We start from the raw sequence: 26,684 nt of genomic DNA, 5'->3' as shown, positions 1-26,684 counted from the left end.
GAAAGTCGCCACACCGCAGCCCGTAAGACAAGAGAACAGCCATCGCGCAGGACTTCAAAGGGCTCGTTGTGGCGGGTGAGACAACGAAGGCGTCACCTAACAACAAATCAGAGGGTGTCTCTGCGAGTACGGGTGGGGCTGAAAGGTTCAACAGCGCGGAGATATGCGCGTACGAACAGGACCAGTCAGACTGTCACTGCAGGAGAACGCGCCGCGAGAGCGAGGGAAAAGGGAGGCTGACAATTCTTCCCGCGTTTATGGCCTCCTTTTCAAGGACGAAAAAGCAAGCTTCGGGCACACAAAGTGGCAGACGATGACACAGGGCAGCGTATGCCTCGCGCCCTTTGTCGCCATCGGCGAGGCCCCAAGGCCTTCAGACAGTGCTCCAATGAGGTGCGCATTAAGAGGTAATAATTGTAGATTTAGGCGTATTCATAAGCTTCTTGTTTATTGTAAAAGGGCCCCTTTTCGTTTTTTTGCTTTTCTTGGAAGGAGTTTTGATTGTCTATTTTGAATTTATGACTAATGCCGTTATTGCTGGGTTTCAATACGTTCTCAGTCTCTCGACAACTGTGGCGTTCTCAGAAAAATGAAACACCTAAAACCTTAGGCATTATGCTGGTTGAAATACGTACTGAAGTCTCGTTTTCTCCTTTGTTAGTTCAGGAATCTCGAACGAGAGCTCCAGGTACGATTCTGATATTGTTTACTGTGAAGAACGTGTGAGCTTCACAGTTCTCGAGGTTATTGGGGTGATCTCTGTTTGTTATGCCTTGGGCTTGGCGCGGTTTACTTCCAGAAGGTGTCACCTGGCAGGCCTTAAAACGATCGGCGGAACAAAGCGAAGGCACGGGGTCTTCCGGTCTCTTCGCGGTGGTTGGTGTATCGGTAATGACGCACGTGCCATGCCTGGTGCGGCGATTCATCGTGCTCGCCTAGATTAGATATGCGCCTTGGTTGCCACACCCCTTGCGGCTATAAAAGCACTGTACGTTCAGCAATAAAGAGCATTTGGTCGCTGGCCACCTCGACTGATACATGGTGTCAGAAGTGGGATGGCTCACGTCGATGGAAACACAATGGAGCAACTGCTGAAGCTTCCTGAACCACTACTGTTGTCTGGGAATATCGCCAAGAACTGGGAATTGTTCCAGCAGAAATTCGAGCTTTTTCTGGACGCAACGGAATCGCCAAAAGAGCCCCGAACCACGGCCGCCAAAACAGCACTGCTGCTCAGCACTGCCGGAGACGACGCATTGGAGGTATTTAACAACTTCCTTTTTCTCGGGGACGAGAACAAGCAAGATTATGCTACCGTTGTTAAGAAATTCAAGGAGTACTGCCAAGAACAACAGAATGAAGTCTATGAGCGGTACATATTCCGATCCAGAGTGCAAGGCGAAGGGGAGTCATTCGAGCATTTCTTGCGGGACCTGAGAAAACAAGCAAGAAGCTGCAATTTTTTGGGAATAGCTGATTCCTTAATCCGCGACCAAATAGTGTTTGGCACCAGTAGCCCACGACTGCGTGAAAAGCTCCTCAAAGAAAAAGACTTGACACTTGCCAAGGCTGAGCAGATTTGCAAAGCGGAGGAAGCAGCATCGCTGCAAAACAATGCCTGGGCGCAGCCCGATAAGCACGTGGCGCTGGTCATGAAGCGGTCTGGGCAGGTTCGCAAAGCGGAGCATGCGGTACAAAAAGAACCGTCGGCACAGCCCGATAAGCAAGTGATGCAAGACATGCAGCAATCTCGGAAATGCACCAGATGCAATCGTTTACACGCCATACCTGGCAGATGCCCTGCGTTCGGCAAAACGTGTTTCATATGCCGAGGTGTTAACCATTTCGCAGCTTGCTGCAAGAAGGGCCCGCAAATCCGAGAAGTTGGCGAGAAGCAAGACAGCTTCGACATTCTCGATGTGACAGTCTCGAGCATCGACGCGAGAGCGGACTGGGTAGTACAGTCGCGGACAGAATATTATGGACCATGAAATCTAAGAAAAAGCTGAATATCTCCGCAACATCACAACGCAATCTGGTTTTTGCATTTTGGACCTCGACGAGAATATGCTAACAACGTTGTCGTGGGCAGTTTTACTGGTTACTGCTACAGGCTGCTCGGGAATTGAACGTTTTCGGAGATCCCGTGGTCCATTTTATTCTGTCCGCGACTGTACATGTGAACGTGGCTGACCAGATGGTTAACTTCAAAGTGGACACGGGATCTCAGGCCAACTTGCTGCCTTACTCCATCTACCGACGATGCAAGACGGCCGCAGATTTGAAACCGAGCTCTTCGGTGCTTCGATCATACAGCGGTGGTGTCATTCGACATTTCGGTATGGCAAGGCTACCAGTGACCGTGAACGGCCGGTCGAAGGACGTCAACTTCTATGTCGTCAAAAAGGGCAACCAAGCTATACTGGGACTACTAGCATGAGAGTCGCTTGGTCTGGTGTCACGTACAATGGATGCTGTAAAAGAAGGAAGCACCACAGCGGGCGGCAGTGAGGACGTTCTAACCGAATTCCGCCAGCTTTTTCAGGGAACAGGCTGCGTGAGTCGCCAGTATAAAATGGTCCTACGCAAGGATGCGACGCCAGTTGTCCAGCCAGCTCGGCGGGTGCCCTTGGCGCTGAGGGAACCTCTGAGGGAGGAGCTGGAGCGCATGCAGCGAAGTGGCATCATTGAGAGGGTCCAGAAACCGACAGACTGGGTGAGCCCTTTGGTTATCGTGCGGAAGAAAGACGGAAAAATACGGGTTTGCATGGACCCTAGAAGTATCAACGAGTGGATACAGCGAGAGCATTATCAGATGCCAAGACGCGAGGACATAGAAGCTGAGCTCGCCGGCGCTAAGTACTTCACGCTCCTCGATGCAAGGGCGGGTTTTCATCAGGTACCTTTGGATGACTCCACAGCAACTATATGCACGTTCGGTACTCCGTTCGGGCGTTACCGGTTTTTGAGGCTCCCGTTCGGAATCTCATCAGCCCCGGAAGTTTTCCAGAAAATCCTGAGCGAAATATTTGACGGCTGTCAAGGTGTGGGAGTGTACATTGATGATATTCTAATATGGGGCTCGTCTAAGGAAGAACACGATGCGCGCCTGCGGAAAGTGCTGCAAGTGGCAGAAAAAGCAGGCTTAACTTTCAACGCTGAAAAGTGCAAGGTTGGAGTGACTGAAATTAAATTCTTGGGTGACATCATTAGCCACGATGGAATAAAGCCTAACCCGGCGTTGACGCAGTCGTTGAGGGAGACGCCATGTCCAACGGATAAAGCCGCTGTCCACAGAATGCTAGGGGTAGCAAATTATTTCAGCAAGTACTTGCCTAATCTCGCAGAATGTACTACGCTTCTTCGCAGCCTCATCAAAAAGGACTCTGTCTTCGAGTGGACCGAAAACCACGCTAGTGAGTGGAGGATGATCTGCGACATGCTTAGCAGTGGGCCTCTCCTAGCTATTTTCAACCCAGCCAGAGAAACTAAAATCGTGGCAGATGCATCAAAGAATGCTTTGGGGGCTGCACTTTTACAGCGCCACGGTGAAAACAGGCGGCCAGTCGCTTATGCCTCGCGTGTAATGGCCAACTCGGAGCAGAGGTACTCACAGATTGAAAAGGAAGCATTGAGGATAACGTTCGGTTGTGAAAAATTTCCTCAGTTCGTATACGGACGTAAAACTGTTATCGAGACTGACCACCCTCCACTGCTTAGTGTTGCAGCGAAAGGAATCAGTGATATGCCACCCAGGCTTCAACGTTTTTTCTTGAGGCTAATGGCTTATGATTTTGAACTGCAGTATGTACCAGGAAAGAAATTCTTTCTCGCAGACATGCTATCAAGGGCTCCAGGGACAGCGACTAAGGACTACTCCGACGACACGGAAGATGTGGAGGTCCACGCGGTTGCAGTCATGTCAACCTTGGTAAGCGCTAGAACACTGGCCCGTCTGGCCAAAGCAACGGCGAATGATCAGGACTTGCAGTCAGTGATGCGCTACATTAATGGCCACGGTGACATTGTGGGAATAATGAAGCCATTCGCGTCCAAGCTCTCATTGATTAAAGGAATTGTATTTAAAGGCAGCAAAGTTGTAGTCCCGAAGTCAATGCGAAAGGAAGTTCTCGAACGTCTTCACGAGGGACACATGGGCTTGAACAGGTGCCAAGCAAGAGCCAGGGGCCTAGTGTTCTGGCCGGGGCTGAACTCTGATATCAAAAACCTGTTGCAGAGTTGTGCAGTTTGCCGCAAATATACGTACAAACAGCAAAGTGAGCCTTTTATGATCAGACCTACACCGGCCCATGCATGGTACCGCGTGGGCGTTGACATTTTTCAGTACGGAGGCAGCTCGTACCTGTCCGTTTTTGATGCCCATTCCAACTTCCCGGAAGTGGAGAAGCTGACTCGTACAACATCCAGTGCCGTAATTGAGAAATTGAGCGCCATCTTTTCAAGATACGGCATTCCAATGGAAGTCCACACGGACAATGGGCCGCAGTTTTGCATCCAGGTACGACTTCAGCCACGTCACGTCGAGCCCCGAGTTCCCGCGATCGAATGGACTCGCTGAGAAGGGGGTTCAGATTGTGAAAAGAATCCTAAAGAAAACGGAAGAAACAAAACAAGACTTCTGGCTCGGGTTGCTCAACTACAGATCCACTCCACTCGAAGATGGCCGCTCCCCTGGTGAACTCTTGCAGGGCAGGAGGCTTCGCACTCTACTCCCAGACTTCAGGCAGCAGCCAAGCATACCAGTATTCAAGCGAGCCCAGGCAGACACTCGGGCGAGAACGTTACCACCTCTCAATACCGGCGATGTCGTGAGAGTACAGGAAAAGACATGGAATCGCCGAGCTCAAGTTACCGAAGCAGTTGCACCGAGGTCTTATCAACTAGTTACCGCGAGGACAACAGAGTGCTACGTCGCAACCGACAGCATCTGCTTCCAACTGGTGAGCTGTTCCAGCAAGAAGCCCTCGAATGTGATGACCGGGAGAGCGAACGAGCGTGTGAAGCACTGCAACCCACGGCACCTGCTGCAACTGGAGACTCGCCTGTGAGCTCCGAGAACATTCCGCAGGCGCCGCCGCCCGTGATTACGACTGGACCGACTGTGAGCTCAACGGCTTACATTGCGCCGATCTACCAGAGATAGGAGACCACGCAGCGCCTGCGGTACGACCGCAATTTCAACCAAGTACTTGGCATCTATTCTCCACAGGAGGGAAGATGTATCGGTAATGACGCACGTGCCATGCCTGGTGCGGTGATTCATCGTGCTCGCCTAGATTAGATATGCGCCTTGGTTGCCACGCCCCTTGCGGCTATAAAAGCACTGTACGTTCAGCAATAAAGAGCATTTGGTCGTTGGCCACCTCGACTGATACAGTTGGAAACTGCAACCCCTTCTAACTTTCTGTGGCGGCAGACGGGCTGTTATGATCGAGCTTAGTTTTCCAAGACGTCATTAACTACCACACCTGGCGAGCGAGGAATGCCCCACCAGCAACACGCAGCTGTCACGATTGAAGTTCACGCCTCATCATTCACTTCGCTTCAAGAAAGCAACATCGCCCTCCTGACCATCACGAAGTGGCCAATTATCAATACACGACCGGTGGATGCCTCCTATTGTGACCCGTCTGAGACAGGTGCACCACGTACACGAGTAGCTGATAGAGGACATGAGCTCCCCGAGCAGCTCATAGAGGACAGCACTGGAGCAGCATGCTGACAACTAGTGAGAGGCGATGGAGGTGCTGAACGATTCGGCGTTTTGATTGGCCAATTGATTCACTCAGTGAGAGAAAGATGGGTTATCTGTGGACGTCCTGGCCCCTGTGCTAGATGAGAACCGCTGGAGACTCGCATGCAAGTTACAACCATGTACCAATGAAGTGAATACAATCTTTTCTATTCTTTTTTTTTCATCACCTCTATGCCCGGCTTCGTCGTCGTTTCCTGATTCTTGCGGTGAAGAGCCACCTCACCCGGCCGAGAGTGTATTAGCACCGTATCACTTGGGATATCCATTCGCAGGAGAGAGCGGTGCGATCTCCTCTCAAGAAGAAGAAAACTTCATGTGGAGCTAGCATTCCCCAGTACCTCAGATTTGTGGTCTCCACTCGGGGCGCTAAGTATTTTTTTTATTTCTTCATAAACTTATCTCAGAGCACTTAGGTATTGCTGCAACGGGCGCTGTCATACACCACGCCCGCAGCGGACATGAAAGCGACTATGCGAGCGCGCCCAAGAAGGTATCACCGTAAGAAAAAAGAAGAGAAAAGAAAATAAATATCCTTTTTTACGTAAGTGGCGTCAGAGAGTGATCATCGGAGCCTTGTATCTCACCCTTTTGTTAGTCGCGGGACCCGAATGCCGCCCATTAAAACAAGTGCCTTAAGTAAGAGCCTTCTGAGTAGGGGTCTTGTTTACGCTTTACGTCGTGCTTATATAATATGTGGGACTGCACATTAACAACTGGTCCGGGCGCGCGCTGGAGGCGTCCTTATTAGATATCTTCAATGCTGCCCCTTATCTCTCCGCTCCTCTGCGCAGCACCGGTAGAGCCCGGCTTGGTGTCCGTGCTCTCGGCCCAGCAGCGTCGCATTGTGCTCAACATCATAGGCCCACCGACCTGGAACAGGGACCCAGTCGGTTTCAATGTGGCGTGGCAGGTGTTGAATGATCGCCGCGGACCACACGGAGAGCTGAAAGTGCCGCTGCCGCCCAATTGGTCAACTGAGGAGAACTCGCTGAACGCCACGCTACCGCTTCCAGGTGGCCACGACTACTGTCTTTCCGTGAGTGCACTAGGGTCGGATGGTGCGGACAACGATATCTGGGGCCCCGCAGTAGACGTCAACGTAAGCCTGCCACTCGGTGAGCCAAATGTTCTGTGGACATATACAAAGTGTTCAACATGAAGCTTTATGGATTTCTTAAAAGTAGGCACTACGAGGCACGCGAATACCACCTGCGCAAATAAGTTATATGACCAGGGGGACACAAATTGAGATTGTAATTATCGCTGTGAGCAGCCCAATGAACTAAAATTGAATAATTAACTTTTTTGTTGACTGCAGTAAGTGGGTTTGTTTGTATCGAAAAGTTAGCGGCAGCCATATTTCTACACAATATCAGTTGGAAGAATTATTCTAGCATGTGTGTGCTTCGTGATATATGTCTCCTACCCGCCGTGGTTGCTCAGTGGCTATGGTGTTGGGCTGCTGAGCACGAGGGCGCGGGATCGAATCCCGGCTACTGCGGCCGCATTTCGATGGGGGCGAAATGCGAAAACACCCGTGTGCTTAGATTTAGGTGCACGTTAAAGCACCCCAGGTGGTCAAAATTTCCGGAGTCCTCCACTACGGCGTGCCTCATAATCAGAAAGTGGTTTTGGCACGTAAAACCCCAAATATTATTATTATTATCTGACTCCAAATTTTAATTGTCTTTCGCATGATCACGTGTGCAAGAGAGGAATGGCGCAAAGCTCCTTCCTGATGTAACGCGGCTGTTGCGCGCGGCGTTTAGTCTGAGAACGGGGCGGAGGCATTGTCAAAGATGATAACTGTCCCCTTTCCCCTCTCAGCTGGCGAAATAAAAAATCGAAGAGCCCAAAACTACCGTCGTAACTTGCGACCGCGCAGCGTGTAACTATGGCGACAGCTGCCACGCCGAGATATTGGCGCGAGCGGAGAAGCCGGAGGGCAGTTCGCATGCGTAATGTTGACTAGATGAGCCGGCATGGTCCTTGCTTGGGCTACGAAAATAGAGTGACTGCTGATTTCCAAGTATAGTAAATTTTAATGAAATCAAGAGCAACAACTGCACGGCACACTTCGCTGTCATATCTTGATTTCGCCAGCCGACAGGGGAAGGGGAGCAGTTATCATCTTTTCCTATGCTTCCGCCCTGTTGTCAGGCTAAATGCCGCACGAAACAGCCGCGTCACACCAGGGAAGAGTTTTGCGCCGATCCTCACTCTCTTGCATGCGTAATCAGCGAACGACAACTAAAATTTCGAGTCAGAAATCTCGGAGCACAGACACGCTAGACGAATTCTTCCAACTGATACTGTGTAGTAACACGACTGCCTCTAACTTTTCAGTACAAACATACCCACTTACTGCAGTCAATGGAAATGCAATTATTTAGTTTTAGTTAATTGGACTGCTGAGAGCGTTAATTATCATCTCACTTTGTGTCCCCCTCGCCACATAACTTATTCGCGCAGGTGGTCGTCGCGTGCCTTGCGGTGCCTAATTTTAAGAAAACCACAAAGCTTACTGGTGAACACCCGGTATAGCTGTGCGGTATATGCAGTTCATTGCGCCTGGTCCAAATAATGGTATAGTGCCCTTAAATCACACCTGTCTAGTAACCTAGCTGCTGCTGTACAGGAAAGCGCACACTCACAGAGAAGGATGGTTTGATGAGCGGAAGAAGGAACCCGCCGTGCTACTATGTGCTGACTATGACCCACCCCCCCCCCCCCCTTAAAAAAAAGAAACACACACCCACACACACACACGGTCGCAGAGTGGGAACACGTGCCAAACAGAGGCGTGGGGCGCTGGTGGTGGGCGGTCGTCACGCCGGAGCAACGCAAGACCCAATGGCGGAAAGTTTTGAGTCTGCGAGCGTCGGCGATGACGTTGTAACAGCGAGAGGCTGAGTTGAAAGAAAAAGCGAAAAGCGTAACGCCGGAAAATACAGGCGATGATGTCAGAAAAGCACGAGACTTCATTAGGGCAATTAAAAATTAGCAAATGTGTGCAAGTGTAAAGGTGCAATGAAGAATGAATTATGCAGCGAATTGTGCACATACGTGATGCACATATCATGCGATGTGCATCACGCGTGTGTATTATATGTCTATGAGCATCATATGCACATCCTCAAATGCACATCGTATGCTTATTATCATCGCACATATGAATATCTGGTGAACATACCGCACTGGATCAATCAAGCGCTATTGGAGGGTGACTAGAAAAAAAAAATACACGTTTTCTAATGTCTGAGAGAAGAAGGAAGAAGAATTAAAACTGTACATATATATAGAGAGAGCTTTTTCTTCTTAGAACAATTTAAAAAAAATATATGAAGCACATGACGCACTTTGGTCTATTCAAATGCATTACCTCAGGAGGGGGACAGTAGTTACAGGAAAAATTACAATTTTCAGGCTTCTAAATAAAACGATTCACTGAATAACTTGCAGTTACTCCCTTTAGAGGACAAGTTACCTTTGCGGCACTGAAGCCGAGCAGTAAGTATAGTAAAGCCATGCCTGCTTAACGCACTGCCTAAGCTCTACTTTTGAGATATCCGTGCCTGATATCCGTGCTAAACCTGCATTGGCGCTCCAATTCAGATCGTCCCGAAATCGCTTTGCTCACGCTTTTGGCAAATTGTCAAGTCGAACGTCAATGTATTTCGTAGCACATTTTAAGGCAGGACATCTCGAAAGTGGAGCTAGTCTCGCACTTTCTTCAAAGCAAGCATGAATGCACTGCAGCTTGGCGTCAATATCCTGATTGCAACATGTACCTTGGAATAAATACTGAACAAATTACTAGCTGAATCTTTTTAGTTAGTCATCAAAACTATTCGTGTTATAGTGGTGGTAACTCTTGACGGTCACGGAAATTCAGGTGAAAAAGTGGAACAGAAATGCCGCAATCTATTTCTTTAATTAGATGGTTCGAACTGACGATATGGCTTACGTGTAGCCATTTGTAATGCTGCAGATAACGTCGATTCCACGTAGTGTAAAATCCACGTAACGTTTGCAGCACAGCTGCTAGGCGCCTGTTCCTGAGGCGAGCGTCGGCGTAATCGAGCAAGCGGTTGCAGCGGAGGATGAAAGAGTGAACGTGGAGCGCAGCAGCGGATGAAATACGCGAGGAGGAGAGCGGAGGAGGAAAGTATGACGAAAACGTGCGAAGACAAGCGTAGTGCGGCGACGTTGGCTGCGACATGGAGCCAGAGTAGCGCGCCAGCATTGTTCGCCTGCGAGGTACATCAGCGGCGGCTGCTGCGAATCGCGCCCTCGCATTACCCACGCGCCGGCTCTCGCGATCTCCCGATTAGCGAGGCAGTCGCGCCGCACTTCGCTCCGTTTGCAACGTGCCGCACGAGACAGATTGTCCATGCCAGCCAATATATCGCGAAATGAAAACACGTACAGAGCTGCGCTGAAATATCGCATTAGGGAGTATCGTAATTGTTGGTTAATTTTTTTGACCAGCAATTTAAGTGCGCTATGTGCCACGGTAAATCGACGTGTGATCGGCAGCATTGTTACTTCATAACCTCGCTTTTCAGGACGGAAAGGGCCATTTTCCTATAAAACGCATTGTGGAAGTTTTTAAACATGCTTGCATTCATGGCTCGCTTTCGTTTTTTTAGACTATTACGAGATTTCAGCGCACGCCATTGGCCCATCCAGGGCAGTCATCTCGTGGCGAGCCTCCGAGATAGTTGAAGTCTTCAAGGTAAGCTCGACAAATAATGCTTGCGAGCATTTTTTTTTCTATTTTAAAGATTCATATTTACGTGTAGGCCATTGTGGTATTGGGTAGTTCATTATAGCTATTCGTTCATGGTGATGGCTGGTGGCTCCCAAGAAGACCTAAAATTGAAGTTTAAGGATTGGGATGTAACAGAATGAGCTCAGCACTGTTGTAAAATAGACATGTGCATAGATAGTAACATATTTGTAACCTCACAGTCAAGTGAAATGACTAGAACAAGAGAGACATATTTCCTTCGTATGCGTACGACGGCGCAAGCCCTCAAATTTTCAGGCAATTCCTGAAGAACTAACGTCAAGGGCAAGAAAATGCGATACAGCTAAATGAATATACGAGAATATAAAGTACAAATAGCATGAGAAGGGCTAACAACCGCCAAGTTTCCGCCAGGTTTCCTGTTATTGCTTCCTGTGAAAGACATCGAAAGGATCTTAGAGTCAAATAAGTTAGTTTTGTCTCTTGTAGAAGAAAAACAGTGCAGGGATGGAGAAATTTCTCTTAAGTTCGATACGACCACGTAATATTGTGCTGTGTGCGAACATTCAGGAACACTCATTTGTGAAGAGTGGGTTGACGGCGCTAGGTTTTAGAGTCGGTCAAAAGAAATATTACCCTATGATGCTGAACGGTGTCTGTGATCAGAAAGTGACAATACAGGGATATTAAATTTCCAGAGTTTAAGAATACTAGCAGTTATAAACATGGACCCAATAGATAAAAAGTTACACAGAAAAACAGGAATGTGTACTCAATACTAAGAGTGCGAGGTAGTGCAACTTGTGTGGAAAAGAGTTGTGTTTCCCGAATTTACACATGTAAACACGATGTTGTCTTTCAAATATAAAGGTTTAGCATAACTAGAGATTAAAGCACTGTGTGAAGAGTACCTTTAGGTACGCACTGACAAACCACAAGTGAGGCTGTACAGGTTGACGTAGGCTGGGCATTCTAAGAATTGTGGCAAGTTCCGGGAAAAATCTGCTTCGGCAGATGACTGAGAAATAAGAAGAAAAACAGGTAGGCAGCTAGGGTAATGGCGTACTTGTATAGAATAAGATGTCGCATCGCAGTGCAGGAACAGAACCGAGAAACTAACCATAATAATGGCGCGAACAATGGCATGCAAAAGCTGGTAAACATATAATTAGAGATGCAGAAAAGAATACTTAATAAGCGCGATGGGGAAAAACCCAGCTACTGCTGTATCTCAATCCGCAAGGAATTAGCTCTGAAGAGCGAACGTTATGATAATTCAAAGAACAGCGTACTACTGTTGGTAGCTGTTCTATCAGGATGTCGTAGAACACGGCATCAAAGTAGAAAAATTGCCGATGAGAACTGTGCATGCGTAGAGCGAAAATAGCGTGGCATTAATTCAGACTATTTAGTTATTATGTCGCAGAATCCATCCAGAAGTAAATAAGGACGTTGTTACCCTGTTCTAGGCCTTGGGCATTTAGGATAACAGCGAAAAGGAGAATGAATCTGCGGTAGAGTGTACTCAAAGACAGCCTGACAACGGATAGCGTAGGCGTAGGAAGAACGCATATTGAAAATACTTTTTGGGACAATGAACATCTCACCTAGGATGGTTTGCTAATATGAACCACGGATTTTCATGCCACCTTTAAATGCAGAATAAAGGTAAAAATAACCTGTTTGGTAGCATCAGCTGCCTTCCCCCATGCGATTTTCAATGAGGGTGCTTACAATATTGCCACATGGTGTCACGAAGAGACCCATAGGAGACGAAGAAGTAGGAAACCTACGCTTCGTTTCCGAGGCCCCACGTGCCAGCGCCAGATTACAATGATGTTTAAAAGCGTTTCATTTTACCGACCAATTACATGAGAAGTCTGGTGGAGGTGCTGCGTAACGCGTAGTCAGTGACTGCAACATCGCCTAGCAGCTGAAACATAAGCCCTGTGCCTGTGGACATTCCAGTGCATTGTGCCAGTTAACAACTGCTATGCCGGCCCGTTGAGTCGGAACAACATCCTAACGAGGCAGCAGTACGACCAGAAGCTCATTGTACGACTCATAGACGTCCCTAGCTCTGTCCATTATACCCTACACAACTCGCGGGTGCGAAATTCATTCCACGGCGAGTTGTTTGCAGACGTGGAGGACTGGTTAGTCCAGTATAAACGTGTTCCTGCGTTCCATGAGCGGGACGATGCCACAATACTGGGCGATGTCTATTTCAGCCTGGAGGCCTGTTCCCACACCTGGTTTGAAAACCGAGCACACGTCTTGAAGTCTTAGCGCGAATCACCCGTCGGTTCCTAGAAAGATACATCAGTGCTGATCGTCAAGACCGAGCCGCACATGCTCTCCAGTCGCCCGTTCATCTGCCAGATCAGTCGACCACAATGCATGTGGAACGCATGACGCGCCTTTTCCGATGAGCGACCCTGCCACGACGGAGCCCAAGAAGCTGTACCATTTGATGCGTGGCGTGAAAGAGCAGCCGTTTGCGGGTCTGGTGCGGAGCCCCACAAAGACCGTCGCTGAGTTGCTTACTGAAACCATTATGATGAAGGCGGCCAGTAAGGACTGCATCAGCGCCTCTTGGCTTGGTCACACGCTTCGCATGCAGCACCGACTGGGTTCGCGAATTAGTATATTCCATCAGGCGCGAACAGATCCAAAAGCCCACGGAGAGCCCAAGTATGTGGTTGGTTCCATCATCAGTGTCATCCGCGAGGAAGTTAAACAAGCACTCATGGTTTCACCCAACCCCGGTGTTGATCCACAACTTTCGTGACCATACATTATCGCTCGACTTAAGGCCAGAATACATGGAGCGAATATGCGACGAATAGTTGGCATTCGACGCCCGGCGGCGTACGCGCGACGCGCGGCGGCGGGGAAATCGTCGTTCGCCACCGATCTAGCTGGCGCAGAAAAGTTCGTCAGGCGTCAACGATACCGGAAGCGGCAAACGAGAGGTGCCCCAAAGGGAGCCAATCAGGTCTCACTATCCGCCCCGGCTTCCGACTAGGCTTCCCACCCAGTGTTGCCACAACGCATAGAATCGCCGCTTTCTTTAAACTACATCGGCACATGAATGTCTCAAACACATAAAAAATTCTATAAATCATTTCTAACCAAATTTTACGCGTTTTAGAGTGTTCTGCAATTCAAAAGCGATAATAGTTGTCGTTAAAGTTTTTTTTGTGTGTCATGTGTTTCACTACAGCGCATTTGCCTCGTCTAGCCACACTGATAACAACGCAGCGACTCGCCGGCCGCGGCCGCCGTGCCTTCGCTCCATGTAGCGCAGCCCGACGAACATACGGCGTCCCTCGGCGGCAGATTTTCTGCCGCCCGAACTTCGTCGGGAAAGTTCGCTCCATGTATTCTGGCGATTACGCGGATGTTTTCTGACAAACCATACCTGAGCCATCTCCTGCTGCCGCAGAGCACGCCATGTCTTCATCCCCAGTACCATCAGCAATAGTCGATCCATGCATCAATGGTTACCAATTGTTCTCACGGAATTACCATGCCTGGCGCACTTGTGACCGACGACCCTTTTGCCTTCACTACGGTGAGGCGGCTCACATCTATCGCTAGTGTCGGTACTGACAACTTGGACTACGTGGCTTTTGCGTCAGCTTGCCTCATCCCGAATTGGCCCAGTGAAATTGCAGAATTAATCGCCCAGCAGCCCATGTCATCATGTCTAAAACTTCAGTCTATTTCACCATCTCCCAGGTGATTCTCACTGAAGCGTACATGCTTCGCGACCATGGAACAGAGGTGATAATAACGAACCCGCGTCGGCAACCCCGAAGGCAACGACCTTCGGAGGCAAGGTCACTGGGCGTCGGCGTGCAGATGACTACACATCGCCGCGCTCACGAGAAAACGCGCATCAACCGCAGATATCTAGACCTTGACGCAATCATGGCACATGTCGCCCCTTGTGTGAAACGACAGAATCTGACAACCAAATCTGACAACGGTGACCGTATTTGGCTAGACTTACCTGTGACGGTTGGTCGCGGTAAAGTTAGTGCATTAGCAGCCACGGGTGCAGATTTTTCAATTCTGGGCGGAAAAATGGCGATGGCTGTCCGAAATGTTACGATTCCTTAGAATGGAACGCACATTCGCACAACCGGTCACCACGTTGTTATTCCTCTGGGCCGTTGCACGGCCACAATCGAAATTCGAGCGACCACATTCGTAACCACGTGTCTCGTTTTCCGCGACTATTCTGGCGATCTGATTCTCGGCGTGGACTTTTCGCGAGCACATAGTGCTCATAGTGGATTCTTCGCGAACGCACCGTCCTCTTTAGGAAAGAACGAGCTAAAGGGCGAAACGGCGACAGCAAATGCAAAATTGCGCTCCGTATTTCTGACGACACCGTGACTGCATTCACAAGCGACAGTTCTTGTCGAGGTCACATGCCAAGGCTTGCCGGATGGAGACGTGGTCGCAGAAAGCAGCGCATCACTTTTGTTGCACATGGGGTGCATGCGGCCAAAAGCTTCACCAAGTTCATTACTCAGGCACACAGAGATACCTGCCACAAATTTTTACGAATATTCGCACCTTTTATGCGGCACAGACGTTGCCTATGGAGACACTGCTGCCGACATTGCCGAGTGCTTTGCATACGGGAAAGTACACGTTGACGCCGCTTTCTTTGGTAGCATGGATGTCAAGCCGAAGCATTCTGACTCAAGCAAGACCACACTTCACGCGCTTCTCCTGGAATTCCGGTCGTGCTTTGAGTCTTCGTCTAAAGTGCGCCAAACGCATCTCACCAAACACCAAGACACTACCGATGCTGATACACGCTCTTTGCGACACTATCCCTATCATTTTTCGGCTAAAGAACGCGAGGCTGCGTAGCCGTAAATAATTGATATCCTTGAAGATAGTGTCACCAAATCATGCAGCAGTCCATGGTCCTTCCCGGTCCTTTTTTTTTTGTTGAAGAAAAAAGCCGGAACACTCTGTGCGACGATTATAGAAAATTCAGTAACGCCGCAAAATAAAAGACCTTTTGCCGTTGCCGCGTGCTGGCAACTGTCATGACCGTAGAGGCATGCTAAGCATTTTACATCTAAGGCTAGATGAGTGAAACCACAAAAAAAACTGCGTTCCTCATTCTGGGCTGTCCGTACAAATTTCGTGTGCTCCCGTTCGGCCCCTGATCTGCTCCGGTCACAAAACAGTGAAAGATGGACGCCGTTCTCGTTGGCTTGAAATGTCAAAGCTTCCTCGTATAGCATGACGACGTCGTTGTCTTCGAAAACAATTTCGGGGAACACCTAACGCGTCTAAAAAATGGTCATAGTCGCCACCAGCACGCGTGACCCCCACTCAAGCCCCATAATTGTCAAAGTAAGATGGCGGTCGCTGCCGGTGGGAAGAGGTTCGAGCTTGTCATTCAAGACGCCAATATTAAATTATTTAGAGCCTGCATGCACAGCTTTGCAATTTCTTTATTAAGTGAACGTGCTCCGGCACATTTCTTTGCAAAGCAAAACTTCAATTTGACTGTCGAAAATTCCCTGGTCTCTTTAAGGCGAGAGGGCTGGCGTATTGATGCGCGATGTTTTGGAGCTCACGTTGAGTGCGGAGGTTTGCAGGCACGGCTCGGCAAAATGCTAAAAGGAGCTGGAGTGCGGAATGTCGACTTGCGAAGTGTGGTTTCCTGGCGTCCTAAAAGGCGGTGCTTGGGGTCATCGCGTGAACTCTATTCAAGTGAGTTATAGCGCAGGTACAGGCGATGAGCGAATGTTTGCTGCAATTTACACTACCCATAAAAATGGGAGCCTTGCTTTGTCTGAGATCGTAATACTTTGCTGTCATGGCCAACGCTTCGCCCACAGAGCGAAAATATCCATATCTTTGAAGTTAACGAGGGATTAAATGGTACAGTTTTAAGAGCGAATAATGCGTTGCCGGAAAAAATTACTTCTTTATATCTGCTTCAATAATGTGAATAACTGGTATCCTGGCTGAAAGGATTGCTATGATATATTTTCAAATATATGTTTAGTGATTTTACTAATTTTTGCTACATTCTTTCTTTTTTGCAGGTGACTGTGTACATTGATTATGTGAGTATTGAATTGAATGGGTGTTTTTTTTTGTTGCAAATAGTACACAGATAAATATTTAAAAAAAGATCAATTGGATCCTTAGCGCGAGGTTAGCTGGTATCCAAATGCATTCCTAATTTTTCAGCTTTCCGTCGTCCGAATGTAGTAAGCTTTACAGCAACACAATAATCTGTGTACGCTCAATGTGACATGCATTTTCGCCTGATTCTTTAGCGCATTTTCTCCACACCAAGCAAGCACCTCTCTTATCAGAATGAATGGTAAGATTAAAACGTATGTGCAATACGAAAGGAAACACCTAAATTTATTCAAATTGTCATAGTGTCATAACGCACGTTCCTTACGGAAAAGTATACAATGATAGTGAATGTTCAATAGGTGAGGCACTTTTCACGCATTACAATCTCAGGTTCAATTTCAGATACCACGACTATAACCTTTTGCTTGTTCTAAACTTTAAATGGCAAATACGGTGTTCAATCTCATAGTGCTCACAAATGTACACTAATGTTTTATCTGCCTTAAATATTGGCACCATTTTATTTGATTTCTTTAGCACGTAAAAAAGAAGGATAAGGTGCTGAGGGGGCTGCTCTTATTCGAGTAAGGCAGGTTAAAAGAAAACTTCGTGTATTGCCGTGTAAGAGGATGAGGAAAGCACCCCATTCGATAGGCGATGAAGGCAAGAATTTGACCTAACGAATTACATGTAAGTAATTACTAGTCACTAATTAAGTTCTTCTCAGTATTGCAATGAATGAAATATTTTGTTTGCTCGGTAATGCGCAATGTAATTCAATTACTTTATTTCGCTGTCTACCTACAAGTGATTCTAGGAGGGTGGGTAGCGGTAGGGGGTATTAGCAAAACGTTCTATCTACATGTATGTCTATAATTAGGCAACGATGGCAATTGTATTCCTACGAACAAACATAAAAAATTTATCGACGATTACAGTATTGCCTAATGCGAAATTTGAGCGCCGCTGTATACGTGTTCAGCTGCACGTTGCAAAGGGAGTGATGCGTGGCGCGACTGCCTCAATAATGGGGAGATTGCGAGAGGCAGCGCGTGGGTGGCGCGTGGGCGCGATTCATAGCAGCCGTCGCAGGCAGACCTCCGCTCATACAGACCTTTGTGTCCATGCAGATGACGCGAACTACTCTGGCGACATCTCGTAGCCAACGTCAACGCGACGCGAGTCTTGCGCGGCACTACGCTTCTCCTATATGAACCTCCTATATGAACAACACAATCAAACCCCGGCCCTCAGTCCCCAGCAGCTGCGAAGCAACTGACCACGGCGGCGGTCAGACCTGCGACGCTGCAGAGGGTGCTAAGAATCACTGGCTCCGGACAGGCCGCCATTGGAATATGAACCTGGCAACGTTTAACGCTAGAACGTTATCTAGTGAGGCGAGTCTAGCAGTGCTATTGGAGGAATTAGAGGGCAGTAAATGGGATATAATAGGGCTCAGCGAAGTTAGGAGGCCAAAAGAAGCATATACAGTGATAAAAAGCGGGCACGTCCTGTGCTACCGGGGCTTAGAAGAGAGAAGGGAACTAGGCGTCGGATTCCTGATTAATAAGAATATAGCCGGTAACATACAGGAATTCTATAGCATTAACGAGAGGGTGGCAGGTCTTGTTGTGAAACTTAATAAGAGGTACAAAATGAAGATTGTACAGGTCTACGCCCCTACATCCAGTCATGATGACCAGGAAGTCGAAAGCTTCTATGAAGACGTGGAATCGGCGATGGGTAGAGTGAAAACTAAATACACTATACTAATGGGTGACTTTAATGCAAAGGTAGGCAAAAAGCAGGCTGGAGACAAGGCAGTGGGGGAATATGGCATAGGCACTAGGAATATCAGGGGGGAGTTATTGGTAGAGTTTGCGGAACAGAATAATATGAGGATAATGAATACCTTCTTCCGCAAACGGGATAGCCGAAAGTGGACGTGGAGGAGCCCGAATGGTGAGACTAGAAATGAAATAGACTTCATACTCTGCGCTAACCCTGGCATCATAAAAGATGTGGACGTGCTCGGCAAGGTGCGCTGCAGTGACCACAGGATGGTAAGAACTCGAATTAGCCTAGACCTGAGAAGGGAACGGAAGAAACTGGTACATAGGAAGCCTATCAATGAGTTAGCGGTAAGAGGAAAAATAGAGCAATTCCAGATCAAGCTACAGAACAGGTATTCGACTTTAACTCAGAAAGAGGACCTTAGTGTTGAAGCAATGAACGACAATCTTGTGGACATCATTAAGGAGTGTGCAATGGAAGTCGGTGGTAACTCCGTTAGGCAGGATACCAGTAAACTATCGCAGGAGACGAAAGATCTGATCAAGAAACGCCAATGTATGAAAGCCTCTAACCCTACAGCTAGAATAGAACTGGCAGAACTTTCGAAGTTAATCAACAAGCGTAAGACAGCTGACATAAGGAAGTATAATATGGATAGAATTGAACATGCTCTCAGAAACGGAGGAAGCCTAAAAACAGTGAAGAAGAAACTAGGAATTGGCAAGAATCAGATGTATGCGTTAAGAGACAAAGCCGGCAATATCATTACTAATATGGATGAGATAGTACAAGTGGCTGAGGAGTTCTATAGAGACTTGTACAGTACCAGTGCCACCCACGACGATAATGGAAGAGAAAATAGTCTAGAGGAATTCGAAATCCCACAGGTAACGCCGGAAGAAGTAAAGAAAGCCTTGGGAGATATGCAAAGGGGGAAGGCAGCTGGGGAGGATCAGGTAACAGCAGATTTGTTGAAGGATGGTGGGCAGATTGTTCTAGAGAAACTGGCCACCCTGTATACGCAATGCCTCATGACTTCGACCATACCCGAATCTTGGAAAAATGCTAGCATAATCCTAATCCATAAGAAAGGGGACGCCAAAGACTTGAAAAATTACAGACCAATCAGCTTACTGTCCGTTGCCTACAAACTATTTACTAAGGTAATCGCAAATAGAATCAGGAACACCTTAGACTTCTGTCAAGCAAAGAATCAGGCAGGATTCCGTAAAGGCTACTCAACAATAGATCATATTCACACTATCAATCAGGTGATAGAGAAATGTGCGGAATATAACCAACCCTTATATATAGCTTTCATTGATTACGAGAAAGCATTTGATTCTGTTGAAACCTCAGCAGTCATGGAGGCATTACGGAATCAGGGTGTAGACGAGCCATATGTAAAAATACTGAAAAATATCTATAGCGGCTCCACAGCCACCATAGTCCTCCATAAAGAAAGCAACAAAATCTCAATAAAGAAAGGCGTCAGGCAGGGAGATACGATCTCTCCAATGCTATTCACAGCGTGTTTACAGGAGGTATTCAGAGACCTGGATTGGGAAGAAATGGGGATAAAAGTTAATGGAGAATACCTTAGTAACTTGCTATTCGCTGATGATATTGCATTGCTTAGTAACTCAGGGGACCAACTGCAATGCATGCTCACTGACCTGGAGAGCCAAAGCAGAAGAGTGGGTCTAAAAATTAATCTGCAGGAAACTAAAGTAATGTTTAACAGTCTCGGAAAAGAACAGCAGTTTACAATAGGCAGCGAGGCACTGGAAGTCGTAAGGGAATACATCTACTTAGGGCAGGTAGTGACTGCGGATCCGGATCATGAGACAGAAATAATCAGAAGAATAAGAATGGGCTGGGGTACGTTTGGCAGGCATTCTCAGATCATGAACAGCAGGTTGCCATTATCCCTCAAGAGAAAAGTATATAATAGCTGTGTCTTACCAGTACTCACCTACGGGGCAGAAACCTGGAGGCTTACGAAAAAAGTTCTACTCAAATTGAGGACGACGCAACGAGCTATGGAAAGAAGAATGATAGGTGTAACGTTAAGGGATAAGAAAAGAGCAGATTGGGTGAGGGAACAAACGCGAGTTATTGACATCTTAGTTGAAATCAAGAAAAAGAAATGGGCATGGGCAGGACATGTAATGAGGAGGGAAGATAACCGATGGTCATTAAGGGTTACGGACTGGATTCCAAGGGAAGGGAAGCGTAGCAGGGGACGGCAGAAAGTTAGGTGGGCGGATGAGATTAAGAAGTTTGCAGGGACGGCATGGCCACAATTAGTACATGACCGGGGTTGTTGGAGAAATATGGGAGAGGCCTTTGCCCTGCAGTGGGCGTAACCAGGCTGATGATGATGATGATGATGACGCTTCTCACGTTTTTGCCATACCCTCCTCCTCCACTTTATGGTTCATGGTTCCGCTGCACCCTCCACCTCCGCCTTGGTCCTCGCACTCTCTTCGCTATCGCAGTCTTTTATCTCCCGCTGCGATACTCCTTCGCTTTCATCCATCGCCGTGTTCGTTCGCTTGGTTACGAGGGTCAACGATGACGCTTGCCGCGAGGACGGGTGCCTGAGATCAGCGATCTGAAACCTTTTCAACCTGGCCCTGTGATGAAGGCAGTACAACGCTGCACACCTCCTACGTAACGTTATCTGCTGTGGGGAAAGTACTAGCAAATATGGACAGGTCCCGAAGGCAGTGCAGTACAACAAAGCGCCTAAAAGGGGCTAGCTCAGCGAGGAAAGAATGGGGAAAACTGGCTCGTGACGCTCTTTTCCAACCGTTTAAAGTGTTGGCTCTGGCTCGAGATAAGTAGGCGTCCAATCGTAGCTTCTGTCTTCGAGCACAGCAGCTTGATAATGTACATGCTGGAATCTAGTGAAAACGGGGAGACATAGTTCACCCTGACTGCGCGTGGTCGGTGATCTGGCAGCGCGTGCTCTTCATGAGATAGAACACGTTTGGGAGACCATTAAACGTGTCCGTATGTGACTCCTCGTCTGGCCGTGTCGCTCTTTCTTCTTAGCTACAACTTGGTGTCAGAAGAAGAGGTTCTACCAGCGGACATCGGCTCCTAGTCCTCCTCCGTGGAACGAGCGATGCCAGAAACGAAACGCCGGTGAGTTGCTCCCTATACGCACCTCGGTACTCAAGCAACGCGACCACTTAACGTTCGAGGCCATGGCGTCATTCGTAATTCTACTGCCGGACACCTCCAACTTTTCATCGCCAAACGAGCGGCCGAAGTGAAAACAAAGATTTGAACGTTTCCGAACCTCTTCAGGATTTTGCGCGAAGCCCGAGAAGCATCAAGCAGACGCGCTGCTCTACATCAAGGGCGAGCTAGCCGAAGAAATCTACGCCAATTTCGCTCTCTCTGAAGAGAACACCAAGAAATTCAACGCAGTCGTGGAGCAGTTCGACAAATAATTTATCCCGTGACGCAACGTAATCTGTCAACGAGCCAGATTCAACACCAGAGTGCAACAACACGGTGAGTCGGCCGAAGATTTCTTTACTGCGCTTCACACATTTTCGAAAGACTGCGATTTCGGCGCTCTTCGAGAAGAGTTCGTGCGCGACCGCCTCGTAGTTGGGATAAAAGATAAGCAGCTATCCGCCATGGCTACAGCTCGACGCAGACCTCACTCTTCAGAAGGCTTTCGAGTCCGTCCGCCAGATCGAGAGCATCCTTCAGCAATAAGTCGAGCTCCGTCACAAAATGCCATGTGCGGACAAAGTTGCGCCCGCTCCCCAATCCACCTGGGGTACTTCGAAACAGGACAAAAGCGGCAGGTATTCACGTGGGGCAAAGAAGCCATCTTCATCCTCCGGTAAAAACAGCATGCAGAAACCATGCCGTTGGTTCAGTCAAGAGCGTCACCCTCGTACTCTGCGCCCAGCACGCTCGGAAGTGGGCAGGAATTGCCGGAAAAGGGGTCATTACGCCTCCGTATGCATGTTGCGGCGCCTCAATTAAGTCGAAACGCAACAAGTCAATTTAGAAGCACGATTCTTCGGAGTAATCAAGACGTCGGATACAGGAACGGAGGAGGCAACAGTCTTGTTTCAAGGTGAGCCAGTACATTTCAAAATTGACACTGGTGCCGACGAAACAGTCCTTCCGATGCAACTATTCCATACGCTGAAGGACAAACCTTTTCTATCAGCTCCTCCTCGCCAGCTACATGGCAGCTCCTCGCCAGAGCTCATCTACCGCGACCATGTGACTACTCAGGATGTCTACGTCTTAGATGAAGTCCGCACTCCGTTGCTAGGCAAGCCAGCGATCAAAGAACTCCGAATCTTGACACTTGTAAACGCCATTGCTGAGAAAGTGAATGTAAAAGAAAAATTTCCAGCGTTGTTCCAGAGACTCGGCAAGCTGCAGAAGGAACATCGAATTCAGCTACAAGCTGGAGCGAAACCTTGCGCACTGAGCTCTCCGAGGCGCACCCCGATTCCTTTATACGAAAGGACAAAATTGGAACTAGAAAGAATGCCGAAACTCAGAGTCGTATCACCTGTTGACGAGCCAGCTGAGTGGTGTGCAGCAGTGGTAGTCGTCCCAAAGCGCTCCGGAGACGTGAGAATCTGCGTCGACTTCACCGAACTGAACCGCCACTTTCTTAGAGAATGGCATCCTATCTCTTCCGTGGAGCAGACTTTCGGATTTCTTCATGGAGCTAAAGGGTTCTCTAAACTAGATGCTGACTATGGATTTTGGCAAATTCCACTTTGTGAAGGTTCTAAAAAGCTCACCAGGTTCATGTCACCTGTTGACGCTTCTATTTCAAATGGTTACCGTTTGGAATTCCGTCTGCTCCTGAACACTTCCAGAAACAGATGTCCTACATTTTGCAAGGCGTCAGTAGGGTTGTCTGTCAATGGACGACATACTCATCTGGGATATTCATGAGCATGAGCACAATGAGACCCTCAGAAATGTGCTGCAGCTACTCGTCAAGGGTGGAGTGACATCGAATGAAACCAAATGCTTGTTTAATGACCAGCGCCTCGCGTTCCTTGGACAGTGGCTAGAACAAGACGGAATACGACGCGATGAAAAGAAAGCTGAAGCCATAATCAAAATGGAGAGCCCAAGAAACAGGACAGAGCTGCAGAGAATTCTCGTAATAGCAACATACCCCGATATATTCTTTACCAATCTCTCTGAAGTCCTGCAACCACTTAATCGTTTGCTCTGAAAGAAGGAAGAGTTTGCTTGGGATCCTGCACAACAGCAGGCGTTCAACAGATCTAGGTCGGCGCTCTCGTCTGGCCCTGTCATTGGAGTTTACAATCCTCGAGAGAAACGATCATCACTGCAGATGCATCGTCCTTCGGACTTGGTGCATCAATCCTGTAGAAGCAAATGAATGGCAAGTTTTCTGTCATCGCTTATGCTTCACGAGTACTCTCAAAGACCGAGAAGCGTTACGCTCAAATTGAGAAAGAGGCTCTTGCTTGAGTCTGGGCATGCGACAAGTTCGGGGATTTTCTTGTCGGCAAGCTCTTCAAGCCGGAGACGGGCTATAAGCCGTTCGTTCCGATCTTGACTTCGAGGAGCCTTGATGACCTGACACCAAGATTAGAGAGGCTAAATATGAGAATGATGCGATACCAGTACGAGATTGCATACGTTCCAGACAAAGACCTTCTAGCCGCAGACCTCTAAAAAAATTAGACGACATAGAGTTCCATGAAAACGCGCAAGCTTTCTTATGCTATTTGAAAACATCTTTTCCCATAAAGGAGCACTGCCTTCAATGGTTAAGGGCATCCCCACAAACAGACCCTGTTTGTGCACAAGTTGGTAGGTGTAGCAGGAAAAAAGATTGCCCTCCATGTGAGATTTACTAGTGGCCCTAAAACCCTTCTACGAACATCGACACCAGCTCACTCTGGAGAACGATTTACTCCTCTACGCTGCTTGAGTTGTCGTCCCTGCCTCTTGCCAAAACGAAGTCCTACGACTCTTACATGAAGGACATTTTGGCATAACAGAGACACTTGCTCGAGTCAGAGATTGTGTCTGGTGGCCCCCTATAGAAGCTGATGTCACGTCCTTGGTAAAGCAGCGTCAGCAATGTGTCGAAATAACAAGTAACAGGAAAATGCCACTAAAAAGTTCCAAATTTCCGGAAAGACCCTGGTAACGCTTTGCAATGGACTTGTTTCACTGTAAGAGCCAGTGGTGATTGATAGCAACAGATTATTGTTCAAGATACCCTGAACTGGCTCGGGTCGAGAAGCTTACGTCTGCAGCTGTAGTCAACCACTGCAGGTCATTTTTTGCATGCCACGGGATTCCTGAGGAAGTGGTTTCCGACAGCGGCCCGCAGTTTTTGTCGACTGGGTTTTCACTCTTCGCTCAGGAGTACGCCTTCAAGCACATTACCTCTAGCCCTCGCTATCCTCAGAGCAATGGACTTGCTGAGGCAGCGGTAAAAATCGCCAAGACTTCCTTGACAAAGACGAAAGACCCCTATTTGACGCTTCTAGCTTACAGGTCGACTGTTTTGAAGAATGGGTATAACTTTGCGAAACAACTGATAGGTCGTCAGCTAAGAACCAAGCTTCCTCTTAGTTCCACCAAGCTAACACCCCAACTTCCGGATCAAGAAAGCCTTCGGAAGTTTGAGGAGCAGTATTGGAAACGTCGAAGACTGCAACAGACGTCACAGAGTCCACGACCTGCAGGAGCTATTCTACGGGGACGACGTCTGGTTGACAGACCTCAAGTGCAAAGCGACAGTACAAGCCCCAGCCGATGAGCCCCGGTCCTACTGGATTAACACCGACACTGGTGCTGTACGCAGGAACAGGCCCAGCTAGTTCGCGATTCCCCTGCTAAAACCAACGCAGACAGTGTTTGTATCGGTGATGGTGTAGCAGACGCCCGTTCGTGTTGCCAAGACACTTCCCACATGTATACTAGAAGTGGAAGGTCCGTGAAGGCGCCTGATGTAGTGAACTTCGCTTGCTCTTCTAGGGAGATGTACATGCTGCCATATAGTGAAAGCGGGGAGACATAGTTCCCCGTGTCTGCACGTGGTCGGTGATCTGGTAACGTGTGCTGTTCTTCTTGGAATAGAACACGTCGGAGAGACCATTAAACGTGTGCGTATGTGACTCCGCGTCTGACCGTCTCGTTCTTCCTTCCTGGCTACAGCAGATGATACTCGATATGCCTGCAGGGTCATATATATATATAACTTTTTTATATGTATTTAACTTCATTTCACTTATTCAATTTTAAGGGCTGGAAGGCATTACATAAGGGGGGAGTGCATCAAAGTCGAACAGCTTCATAAGAAAGTTACATAATAAAGTGCACATTGGTTGTAATCAGTACAAAAAAGAGAATTTCAAAAAAGAAGAAAACGGAACATATACACAGTACCAACGAGGCGATAAATAAATAGATGTGGTATTCATGTGGTTATGTTGGCATTATCAAAATTGTTTAGTTTTTCGCGAAATGTTTTGCGGTCGCTGCATGATACAATGTCATCCGGGAGTGCGTTCCAAAGTGTTACGGCATGGGGGAAGAAAGCTGCTCAACGCCATCGTCCAGCACTTTGTCGCAGCCAAGGGGCGAGTATGCAGATCCTAATCACCATGGGGAATTGATGTAAGTGAAACTTTGATGGACCTACAAGGCAAAACGGCACACCACGATGAGAAACGCGTAGCGCTTTTCGTCGACGAATGCATCCCTCACAGCACGTGTCGAAGCATACGGCTGAAAGCGTTCCTGGCAGGGAGCGAAGGTAGCGAGTGCCAGCAACGGTGTCAGATGGAACCCTATGGCGCGTTCGTCGCGAGCGATAACGCGACGCGGCTGCCAAAGCCCGCAGCAGCCCATGCCGCCACCTATGCGAGGGCTTTCACACGACGGGAACGGTGAGGCGTACCTGCGTCGCGCCAAAATTTCCACCATAATGCAGGTGCAATCGATCCGTTCCATCCTCCGTGATTCAATCAGGGCGACACTCGTAAGTTCATTATACCCTATGCTCACTCTGAGTATGGCGACACTATATCTGATGATGTTGCAGCCTGCTGGGAACCGAGCCTCGCGTCGCGTGACTGAATTCGCCGCCTATATTAGGAGCGTGCGCACGTGGCATCGCAAAACAAACTGCACTTACGGCTAGAGCAGCAGCAGCTTCCGTAGGATATGAAAAAG

The 26,684-nt window shown here is 48.2% G+C and overlaps 2 protein-coding genes across 3 annotated transcripts in view; both read left to right on the top strand.

The window, feature by feature from the left end:
- Window positions 1–26,684, top strand: part of LOC139052197 (uncharacterized) — a 119,046-nt gene that overhangs the window by 48,279 nt on the left and 44,083 nt on the right. The window contains exons 3-5 of the mRNA XM_070529269.1: window positions 6,568–6,891; window positions 10,429–10,514; window positions 16,619–16,639. Coding sequence (XP_070385370.1) covers window positions 6,568–6,891; window positions 10,429–10,514; window positions 16,619–16,639 — 431 coding nt within the window. The remainder of the gene's footprint in view (window positions 1–6,567; window positions 6,892–10,428; window positions 10,515–16,618; window positions 16,640–26,684) is intronic.
- LOC135917091 (uncharacterized) lies at window positions 966–5,830 on the top strand. Of its 2 annotated transcripts, none has more exons than XM_070529224.1 (3): window positions 966–1,262; window positions 3,837–3,931; window positions 4,520–5,830. In XM_070529224.1, exons 1-3 carry the CDS (start codon window positions 1,056–1,058, stop codon window positions 5,067–5,069), a joined length of 852 nt encoding a protein of 283 aa, XP_070385325.1. In that variant the 5' UTR covers window positions 966–1,055; the 3' UTR covers window positions 5,070–5,830. The 2 variants fall into 2 exon arrangements, with proteins under 2 accessions (XP_070385325.1, XP_065306655.1); XM_065450583.1 differs by lacking the exon at window positions 966–1,262 and adding an exon at window positions 2,282–2,716.

The sequence above is a fragment of the Dermacentor albipictus genome, unplaced genomic scaffold (genome assembly GCF_038994185.2).
Source record: "Dermacentor albipictus isolate Rhodes 1998 colony unplaced genomic scaffold, USDA_Dalb.pri_finalv2 scaffold_19, whole genome shotgun sequence".
NCBI lineage: Eukaryota > Metazoa > Arthropoda > Arachnida > Ixodida > Ixodidae > Dermacentor > Dermacentor albipictus.
Note: the sequence above shows the minus strand (reverse complement) of the source record. Positions and strands in the feature narration are given on the sequence as shown.